This window comes from Halyomorpha halys, unplaced genomic scaffold (genome assembly GCF_000696795.3).
Source record: "Halyomorpha halys isolate HHAL.00 unplaced genomic scaffold, Hhal_1.1 Scaffold52.1, whole genome shotgun sequence".
Lineage (NCBI taxonomy): Eukaryota > Metazoa > Arthropoda > Insecta > Hemiptera > Pentatomidae > Halyomorpha > Halyomorpha halys.
The window spans coordinates 1,572,954-1,584,498 of record NW_027104988.1 but is presented as its reverse complement, the minus strand read 5'-3'; the positions used below and the strand labels follow the sequence as shown (position 1 = coordinate 1,584,498).

The 11,545-nt window shown below is 31.3% G+C and overlaps 1 protein-coding gene across 6 annotated transcripts in view; it reads right to left on the bottom strand.

Moving 5' to 3' along the window:
- The window catches only part of RtGEF (Rho-type guanine nucleotide exchange factor), a 40,776-nt gene extending 30,497 nt beyond the window's left edge, over positions 1-10,279 (bottom strand). For 4 of the 6 annotated variants that reach the window (XM_014437445.3, XM_014437460.3, XM_014437486.3 and 1 more), the window contains exons 1-9: positions 9,948-10,278; positions 7,268-7,394; positions 6,713-6,875; positions 6,386-6,604; positions 5,204-5,384; positions 3,830-4,051; positions 2,406-2,484; positions 2,197-2,318; positions 1,804-1,918 (exon numbers count right to left, since the gene is read on the bottom strand). In XM_014437445.3, the coding sequence (XP_014292931.1) occupies positions 1,804-1,918; positions 2,197-2,318; positions 2,406-2,484; positions 3,830-4,051; positions 5,204-5,384; positions 6,386-6,604; positions 6,713-6,875; positions 7,268-7,394; positions 9,948-10,010 (1,291 nt within the window). In that variant the 5' untranslated portion in view covers positions 10,011-10,278. Of the gene's footprint in view, positions 1-1,803; positions 1,919-2,196; positions 2,319-2,405; positions 2,485-3,829; positions 4,052-5,203; positions 5,385-6,385; positions 6,605-6,712; positions 6,876-7,267; positions 7,395-8,712; positions 8,860-9,947 lie in introns of those variants that run through there. The other 2 variants (XM_014437464.3, XM_014437452.2) reach the window with 2 other exon arrangements.
- Between the last annotated feature and the right edge of the window lie 1,266 nt (positions 10,280-11,545).

Sequence of the window (11,545 nt, the reverse complement as noted above, 5' to 3'; positions counted from 1 at the left end):
CATGACCCAATGGAGACTGGAGTACACAGCGCCTCTACCGTGAAATATATAGTATTAAGATAAGGCCCTGTAGGGGAATAAACAGTCACTTGTTCGATCAACTAATGCCAATTATAATTTGTCAATTTTTAATAAATAAGCCGACAATTCCACTGAATGAGAATATAAAAGTGATTAATTGTTTATTAACTCATGCTGTACGTAGTCTGAGAGCAGGATTCGAGCTATAACCCATGTGACACACTAATAATCATAGAGAAAAGTGAATAATGAACTCCACATGCAGTCATGACACTTGAGACTAACCCTAAATAGGAGGGCTCTCCAGAAAGTAACAGACGTTGTGGCCTATCGTGGCAATGGGGGGGCCTATCTTGGTATCTGAACGTTCCTACGTTCAGTACGCATCCAGCTGTTGAAGCAAGAGGACTGTGCGTTCTTCACCTTGCTCTCTGTGAGTCGTTGAAATGTGCCCTGCAATAGAAAATCCCAACACTTGTGAAGTGCGGTCTGTTATTCGGTTTATGTGGGCTCGAAACAACAGGCCAATTGAAATTTATCGTCAGCTTTGTGATGTTTATGGGTAATGGATAATCAGTGAAAGCCAAGTGAGGCAATGATGCATTAATTTTTAAAATGGCTGTACCAGTGTTCACGACGAGGACTGCAGAGGTAGGCCTAGCCTTATGACAGATGACAAAATTTGTAATCAATTACAAAATTTGTGAAAACCGTTGTTTCATGATTACAGTATTGTCGCAACATTTTCTAATGGAAGACCATAAGAAACAGAGACTGGCTGCAGCACTGACCTTTCCTCAAGAATACAGCACAAATGGTAATGCAATTCTGGATCGTATCGTAACCGGGGACGAGACTTGGATGAACATATCAACTGTGAAACAAAACAGCAGTCGATGGAATGAGCGCACTGGTTGGACAGAATGGTTTCTCCCAAGAAACCACAAAAGTGTTTGCAAATGCTGTTAGCAAGAAAGGTCATGGCTACCGTGTTTTGGGACTACAAGGGAGTGCTTCTCGTTGATTTTCTGGAACGTGGAGCAACAATCAACTCAGAAAGGTATTGTGAAACAATATGAAAGTTACAGTGTGCCATACAAAATAAGCCTCGGGAAAACTTCGCACCAAGGTGTTGTTTTTTCACGAAAACGCCCGTCCACACACGGCCAATCGTACCCGGGCACTATTGGATGGTTTTGGATGGGAGGTGTTTAACCATCCACCATAAACCCGGATTTGGCAACGAGCGATTACCACCTCTTCCCAGCAATGAAAAAATGGCTCAGTAAACAGTGATTTGATACTGACGCCGAACTGCTTGCCAGTGTAAACCAGTGGTTGAAATCGTAGGTGGCAGATTTCTACAGAGAGGGTATTGAAAAACTTGTGTCACAGTATGATAAATGTCTCAATTTGAATGGCGATTATGTTGAAAAATAGCTTAAGAGCTAAATATAAAAATACCATTCAAATGTATATAATAAACTTTGAGTTTTTCAATTTGTGAATTGTTTATTTCAAAACGTCTGTTACTTTCTGGACAGCCCTCGTATGAATCTGATACAGACAAAATGAATAAGTTAACTTTATTCTAAGTGTTAGCTACAAACTAAATGTCAAACCTCTATGATAGAAATCAAACATTTACAGCTTTTAATTAGGTCACTTTATTATAATACCTCAACATATTTCATATCATACAACTATATTGGTTTATTAAGTAAAAATATACTAATTTTTATGGCTACCTATATTTTTATAAGTTTATCAACACAAATATACCTCTAGGATTTAAATTTTTTTCACTCCTTAGCAATACAGTTCTAGAAGGAGGTGCTGGCCTTAAACGTGTAATAGACCAATGACCTTCATTATTCATGTCTTCAAAATCATATTTCTGAAAAAAAATTAAGTAATTAGCAATTACTAAACATTTTTATTATTAAATAATGAAACACCAATTGAAACAAAAATTATTAAAAACAGAGAAATAATTTTAAAACAAATCATGGTTTAACATGACAATTTTTTACAAATATAATTTAAAATCAGAAATATTTTTACATAATACATCAATATAAATGACAGAAAAAAAATATCATATTTATATTATATAAATAATATATATTTCAAATAAAATGAATATATTTAATATAAAAATGATATTAATTTTACCCTTGAAAGTGGAGTATTTATTTTATGACCTAAATTTTTACTTTGCTCTCGAATCAAATCAACCCACTTTTGTTGATCCTCCTTAGTTTGGCAGATGGCGACAATACGCTCAATTAATGGCCCTAAAAATATAAAACATTTCTTAGAAAATAAGAGGATATATAAATTAAAACATTGTTTCATCTACATAATCAAATTTAAAAACTTACCAATGATTTCAAATGCATTTTTGTAATTCTCAGTGTCTTCTAATTTATTCACCTTAATTCCAGTTAACGGCAATTTTCCCTTAGAAATTTGAAAAAAAATTAATAATTATAATAAATTAAACAATAAAAGGTAAGAAATACTATGTTCCCCACCTCAGCATCTAATTTGTCTCAGTGTTGTTGGGAGTCAGCGACTTAAGTCATTAACTAAACTTTATCAATGTATTTTTAATACTTCTGACCCACCCAACAATAGTAGGACATATTGGAGCGTCCCTTTCCATGCCTAGCTATGTATGACTTCGCGCCAGCTATGTTTGTAAGCATGCAGGCTTATATATTATTCATTTATGGCATTCATTTCAGTCATCACAGCTCGTTGGTAACTGGTTTAAGTACATTTCATAGGTGAAAAAGTTTATTTAAAAATCTTTTTCTATCATTCAATATGGATAGCCAAAAGAAGCATTTTCGGCATGTTATGCTTCATTGCTTTAAAAACGGCAGTAGTGAAAAAGAAACTGCAAACTAGACTTGCACCATTCATGGTAATGGTTTTTAGAACTACAGTTATTAGATCCACCCACAATTGGTTTAAGAAATTTATGACCAGCAACGACGGGTATAGACTTTTTCAAGAGTATGATAGCTGAAAATGCGTGATTTAGTGTGCTAAAGATAGAGGATGCCACTAACATGCTCAGGAGAACGGTACATGATCATTTAATGAAGATGGGATATGCAAATTGGTATCAGCTGAATTTGTATGAACTCTTTAAACAGTTCAATTGGGACATTCTACCTCATTCTCCGTACTTTGCAGACCTTGCTCCATCCAATTAATACTTGTTGCTCCTATTAAAAAATTATCTCTGTCATAAATGTCACAAATCCAAAAGTGATATAAAAATGCACCCCAATGAATTTTTTTAAGTAAGTCACAACAATTTTTTTAACAAAAGAGCTTTAGTATTGCATAGAGGATGAAAGCATCTGACAGAAACATTGCCTAACTCATTTGGTTAAAAAAAAGAAATAGTCTGTGTTGGTTAACTTACATATCTCATCCATTCTTACCAGGATGGAACTCAAATAATAAAGCTACTCAATGGAATCCATATTGGGATCTAGTAGATGGAAGCAACACTAGAAAAATGCAATAAGGACTCTCCCTACAGTGACATTGGTGGCCATAGGCACATGTCTTAAATAGGTCTCAAATTATAAAGTGATAAGTATCAAATCATTTTACTTCTTTTTCTCCAATAAAAAAACATATTACAATATTTGAAGACATTTTTCTTATTAGATGTCAACAGGATAAGGTTTTTAATATTATCTAGAAAATTAGCTAGGAGAAATTTTTGATAGCCAGTTTTCGTTTTGTTTTTAAGATTAAATTTTAAAAATAAAAAATGGCTTACTTCATAAATAAAAGCACTCATTCGATGGCTAGCACTTAACATGAGCAAAGTTGTAGGAAAGAGGACAAAATATCTATCCCTGTGTTCTGGCCAAACAGCAACTGAACCCATTTGTATTATATCTCCCATCTTTGCTATGTCTTGACCTTCCCATCCTCTCACACCTCCATTCATAATTTCAATTTCCATTTCTTTCTGTCTTCTTAATACTGAACATGTAGACTGAAAACAAAAAATATTATATTAATTTATTTGAAGAGAAATTATCACTTATGTTATTATATTCCAGGGCCTTAGCGGTCAACGTAGCTGACTAAAACCAGTGGCTAATCAATTAAAAATCTGCAATAGTACAAACAATAAATGTATACAATGTAATATAAAAACTGTAATTAATATAAGATAAATTTAAAGTAGAATACTGGAATGGTGCTATCATACACTTAGTTCAATTTCTGAATTACAAATAAATTCTAAATACCTGATCATGTATACAATGCTTATTAAAACAAAATTTTCAAAATATTTTTGAAGTCAAACTTCATCACTGATGCTCTATAACTCAAGAAAAAAAATACATATACAGGAGTAAATTGATCTCATCAGGCGAGAAGAGATAAAACAGAAGTGGTGAGGGGAGGGGACCAATGCTGGTCAATTTTAGCAGGAAAAGTTTTAAATTGTAACAGAAAAATAGGGGGAAAGTAAGGGAGCTTACAGTAACTTAATAATCCCAGGGGTGCTGCATAGCTTAAGCAGTGCAGTGCGTGATTGAGCAAGCTCCTATTATGAGTGAACTTATTCTCTCCTATCACCACTTAAAAAACTTTCCTGCTAGAATTGACTATAATAATTCTGTCCTAATTATTATTATTATTCTGTAACTTAATATTTTCTGCCTTAGGCTACAAGAGGGGTTGCACGATCATTATTAATAAAGTAATTATCCATTATTTCATTGCCAGAAGTTTCACTTCTGTCGGTAAGTTCCAAGACTGCCACAATTTTTTTTTTTATCTTATACACTAAAAACATTGAATTTCAAGTATATAAACAAATTATATTTAAATAACAAATTAAAAGAAAAAAATTAACATGGTTACCATATTAAAAATTTAAAAACAATAACTTTTAGAGACCCTACTGTATATCATTGCTAAAGCTGGGATGTCTCATAAGTTTCAAAAATGAAAAAGTCTTGATACCATTCATAAACAAAAAAATGTTGTTGATTGCTTCTAACTTACATGTTTGATAAGGCTTACACAGCTTGAGCGACAATATGCAATAACAATAAACAACTTCTGAGACAATAAAATATTAAACTTTAGAAAGATGATCGGAAGGTGATAAAATGATGGATTGTATACTCACGGCAATATCTTTGTAAACACTAACTGCTCTCTGGGTGTCCCCCCGATCTGGGTGACTTTCTTCCAAGTGTCTTTCAAGCTCTTGGAGGTGATTAGGATACTTTTCTACTCTTCTAAATGGTTTACTCAAACCTGATGTTAGTGTTAAAACACTTCCATCAAGAAGTTTGAGTAACTCCTCTCTGAAAATATTTATTAAAAAATTAAATAATAATATTCTTTATTTATCCAGGGACTGATCCCTTTAAAATAATATTACAAGTGTCAAAATTAGGCTTTACAGCCTTAGAGTAAAATAAAAATGAAATTATAACCCATCATAAAGTAGAATTATAATAATCAATTTGGAAAGATAAAAAATATACAACAATAATTACAGAATATATAAAAAAAATAGAACAAATAAAATAAAACCATAATCATATCATAAATCATATATAAGGATAACTTGGTAAAGGAAAGATGCAAGAAAATATTCACAACGGAAGGAGGGGTAAAGCCACTTCAACTCTTCATAAAAGGCATCCCTAGGGACACCAAAGATGAAAGGTATAAAGCAATTATCAACCGTTTTAATTTTGCTTCAAGATCCCCAGACACCCCTGTATACCGCACAATAGTCAGAGACACCCCTGTATACCATACAACAATAGTCAAAGTGGGGAGTATTAAAAAAGTAACTAGGAGCATACGGGTTACAAAAGGAAGTAGGTAACGAAAGTAATTTAAACATCTTAGGGTGGAGAAGGTACAATGGGAAATATCGGAGACGTGGTTTTCCCAGGAGAGGGTTTGGTCAATGGTAGCACCAAGGTAAATAAGTGTAAATATATATACATATTATATGAGTTTATATTATGAAATTAACAAAGGTAAAATTTATTACAGTTTATTTACACCTAAATTTACAATTAAAATTTAGTTTTTTTTTTTAGTAATGACAAAGGATTAGCAGTTATGTCTTAAAGTGGGCCAATATTATGATCATGCTTAAAACCATCCAGTGAACACCCAGTGCCTATAATGGAGCTATGTCTTACTACCTTACAGAAACAACATAAAGATAAAGATGGAAAGAAACCACATCAAGAAACATTTCCCATAAAGCATTTTAATTTTTTTAACAGCATAAAAAACATGTGAGAAAAGAAAAGTATTCGATTCACACTTTGAAATGACTTACTCATGTTTATTTATGATGAAGGCGGCTTTAGGATGTCCCACACAGTAATTTTCATGTATTATTTTCAGTTTAGGAGCTAAATTTAACATAAACTTTCCAACTCTTTGTTCCAAAGGTGTTTTGGAAGTATTTCTCTCAACTCCAGCTAAAACTTCTTCATGGAGTTTCAAGACTTCTTTAAGGTTACTAATAATAAAACTAAATTCTTCCTTGCTTAATCTGAAAATACATACAATTTTAAAAAGTTAGTTAAATAACACTAATAGATTTAGAAGGTGAGAAATTTTGTCTGAACAAAGTACTAATAATGCAAGGTAAGTTACTAACATTTCTGACTTCTCAACTGTTGTAAGAACATTAGACATAAGATGCTGCAGGTCAGTGATGTGTGCTTTCTCAGAATCAATAAAATCTTTTAAAACTACTGGCCTGTATGCCCTTTGTTGTGCTGCTATATCACTAGGTGTTTTTAGAGGACTTAAATGATCACCTAAAATAAATAATGTTTTGTGTAAATTTATTTACATATAACATATTGGCTTTTTTTTACTATCAGATTATTGGTGTGGGCCCCATCGCCCTGTCGTACTCCAATTAACCTCTGGTCTTCTAGGTTGGGGGAATATTTAACACTAACACCCATACAGTACACTTTTACAGCACACTACAATACCTAGGTGCTGTATACACTCTAGAAATATAAGGTACCACATAACTTTAAAGAAACCACTTACATACCAACCAATTACCAGATAAAACTAACATACAATGCCAACTGATAATGAATGACTTTTTATTTTTTTTTAAACCTAATAACACCAATAGATTTGTCACCAACCAATAATGTTCCATATAATCAAATAAAATATCAAGACAACTTACTTTGGCCTTTGTATTCTTTCACATAATTTGATGGAAACCATCCAGTTTTTTCATCTAGTGTACCTTCCCACCAACCTCCATCATCAAGCTGAGTAACAGTAATGATATCTCCTTTTTTAAAACACAACTAAAATGAAAAATTATCATTACTTTTGAATATATATTAATTTTTTGTTTTGTTTTTAAATAAATGCAGATATGTTGATAGTCAACTTCACAGGTGTTAAAATGGCAAATTTTACAGTTTCAAGTAAAAAACAGATTTACGATTTTACCACACCCTATAATTCCTTATTTATTAATTCTCTTTGTTTTGTTTTTTAACTTATATTGTATATCAATATTTGGTATCACAACATTTATGCAGACCTTCGTTAAACAGTTTTCAAGTTTTAATACTGTAATGGAAAAACTTATGCTTACAACTTCTGTAAAGTTGACCATTAATACATTGGATATTAAAATTCTAAAAAAGAGAACTACTAAATGGATATAATTTTTCAAACACATTTTTTATGATCAATTGAAATTATTTAACATCCTGAATAGCGAAACATTTTTTCAAAACATAATTGAACAAAATTAAATTGTTCTTTCAAAATAAAGTAAAAAGGAGAAGTAGGATTATAATGGATCAGAGTGAATAAAATGTATAATTCATCATCCTTTAATTAATTTTTTTTATTTATTTCGATCCATAATGTAGACTATCATCAGGGATAAAAGTGAGTAGAAATGGAAGAAGTACTGTCTTTCTCTCCTTTTTTTTCATATACTAACTTTAGTTATATTAAGATACATACATTTATGTATAGTACACAATAAGTAGCAAATAACAATCTAATTATTTTATGATTTAAAATCAACAGGAACCAAAAATACTTAATTTAATAGGTGTTCCAAATTTCATTTATTTGAAAACTCATTCACACAAATAAAGGCTCAACTGGAAAAATTGTTGTACCAATAATAGAAGAAGTGTTAGAAAAAAAAAAGTCAAATTTCTATAGACTGCAGCTATTAATCGAATCCTGATTAAATTACAAAAAAAAAAAATAAAAAAAAAAAAAAACCCAATAAAAAAAAAAAGTGAATCCGTAAGAAAGCCATACAGATTTCTGTAATACACGACTCGTTTGTTGAAAACTGAAATGCTACTGAATCAAAACATGAGAGAGGGAATACCTATTTTCACCTCAACTCAAAATATGACACAGAAATAAAACTTATTTCTAATCAAACTACTGGAGGAACATGAGCATGATGATAATGAAAACGTTAAATTATATCATTCCAAACAGTATCAATTAATAAACTAATTAATAACTAAATTAATTAAAGACTTAAATCCATTGCTTCATTTTAGTCAATAAAAAACAAACAAAAATCAATTATTACAATCTAAGGATAATGATGGTTTGTTTTTTGTTAATTATATTTATTACCTTTCCAAACAAAGTACACATATGTAATAGCTAAGAAATTTTATTATAACAGAAATTTTAATATCGCATCTTTGCATTAAAAATAAGAAAATGAAAAAAATTAAGAAACAAACTTCAGCCCTCTCATTAAGGTTACTACCTGTTTACTTGATTGACTCAAGTGTTCACAATATTCCTGATAAGAAATTGACATAGAATTAGATTACAATTGTGTATCGTTAGTAATTTTTTTTTTACAAATATTCAATTGAAATCCATACTTTTACTTGAGTAATTTAATATACACGCTTGATAAGGAAGATTGTATCTGATTGTCTAACATTTGTAATATATTATAGCATACATTATTAAACAATCTTAATAATAGCACAGACAGTACAGAGCAAAGACAGAAAACATGAAAAATGAGCCATTGGAACAAACATCATTCATGTTCAATATTTTTGGATTTAGAATAACTGAAAAAAAAATTGATTTGAATCAGTGACCTCTTACAATTTCCTCTTGACATTAGAGAGTTTGTTGTTTGTTTAGTAAAATATCAATTGTATCTTTTAGCTTGTTTGACACTTGGGAACTTGCTGTGCTTTGGGTTGTTATAGATTCAACCATTTAAATTTCTAACAGTTGAAATTTTGATCTGAGCTGCCCTTTCATTCTGAATGTGTGATACGCTTTAAAATGACTTTGGTGATACTATTACGGTTACTAAGAATAAAAGTCAACATTTCAGGTTTAAAAAATGACTGAAGAATCCATGGTTTTATAGCAGCAATTATGTGTAGCATGTTCTATTGTAGAAATACTAAGAGATATGCCATGTAAGAGATAAGAGTGTATATATATATATATGCCAATTGAAATTACAAAAAAAACGGTATACTCAAGAGAATTGTAATGAGCTTAAATTGAATAAAACACTAATTACTAACGAACCCACATATACAATAAGGAACTGACCAATATTTTTGTGAATTAGTATTTATCAATAGTTTCCATTTTAAAACATACACTCATGGTACAGTATTCTTCAGTATCAATATTAGGTATAGATAGAGCCCTAGTTTTTGTCATAGAATGAAAGAAATCATTGATAAACCTTACAATATATAATTTTTAAAATGGTTGGTTTATGGTATGCAAAATATATAAACAATAATGTGTTCATAAATGATTAATTTAATTTAGAAAGTAATTAGGTTACTTCAAATAAGCAAAACCATAAAAAAATGTACCTCATCATTATTTTTGCCTTTAAAGGAGTATACTGCCTGAACTAGATAGGGTTGTCCATCCATTGCAAAAAATTTTCAAGTAAAATCAATTTGTTGTTCAGTTTTGATAATCCTGCATACATGTATGTTTTAATTTGGCTAAGTATAACTGAGAAATAATAAATCTGTAGCCAAAGGAAGCAAATTTAAAAAATCTTTCATCGCCTGCCTATTTTGATAATATTAAGATTTTATATGTGAAAAAATATAAATTCTAAAACTTTTCCGATATCTAATTAAATTAAATGTGATTTATTCCAGTGACAATCTCAACTCCTACAACAAACAAAATAAATAAATAAGAATCCTAACAACGAGGTCGAAATCAAAGAAGCAACATGTAGCTTTCTTAGTACTCCAAAGATTGGCAAATATAAATTGTATTTTGCGTATATACCTTGTTTGAATAGTACCAAATCTGAATAGAATAGAATTGGACGTATTACAAATCTAGTACCATAGACTGCGGATACTCTCTTAACTGTGATTGTTCTACAGACGATCTGGCGGTCGTGTGATTCTGACCAAATTACCTCCTTGCACAACCACTGGTCTGGTAACGGTACTTCCTTATAAAGCACTGCACCCCTGACTCTTCATAGGTTTTATCGGTATAGATTGAATTTTAGATTTTAGTATTTATCTATCTATCTATTTATTCAAACCAATTTGATACAATCATTTCAGAATCTTGAGCTCAATTTGTTTCAAAACATTCACGGTACCTACTTGAATAATTTGCGCCATAAAATAAAAAAAAATCTGCTGAGCCGTTCGGTTAATCGTCACGTAAGTATCCCTTGACGGTGTGGAACCTTGGATGGCCCTTTTTGTGTTATGATCTCTTACGGTATCTATTGATGCTCGCCAAGCCATGGCGAACTCGCGTGTGCCTGAGCATGTAGATGGGTTATTTGACTTGGCTGGAACGAGTTCGCCTAAGTTTGTTTCCGATCCGTCGAGAGTAGGTTTTTGGACACAGATCAAAAGGGGTTCGTGAGAGCGCTAGTGTAAGCATCTCTACCATTGTTCTTTGTTTAGTTGCAACTGAGAGCTATTAGGAGGTTGAAGGTGTTTGATGTTACTTGTTACAACAAGTTTTATATTTTTTTATAATAAAAATAATATAATCCCAGTACAATGGGTGAAACCTCTTGTACGTCCGCCATGTTTGCCTCTCTGAAAAACACTACCATGGGGATATGGAGCTTGGATGATACATTTGTTTACCGATTGTTTGTATAAGTCTCTGATTCGCGGCGTTGCCAACATATAAATCCACCTATGTAGAAATATAGTTCAAGCATTAAATTTTATGCAACAAGAAATCAAAATTAAGCCCAAAAAAGAGTATTTTGAGAAAAAAAAAAAAAAAGAAAAAGAAATTTTGTGCAGGAAAAACTCTAAACATGTTATTTGAACGTATTTTCTATGGATAGAAAATCTGTTGAGGCTTAGTGAAACTAATAACTAGGGAACAATAGATGCAATTGTGCGAAAATCCGGTTCCTACTTACTAATAAATATGGTATAGCATACTTTTATTATTTTACTTCTTT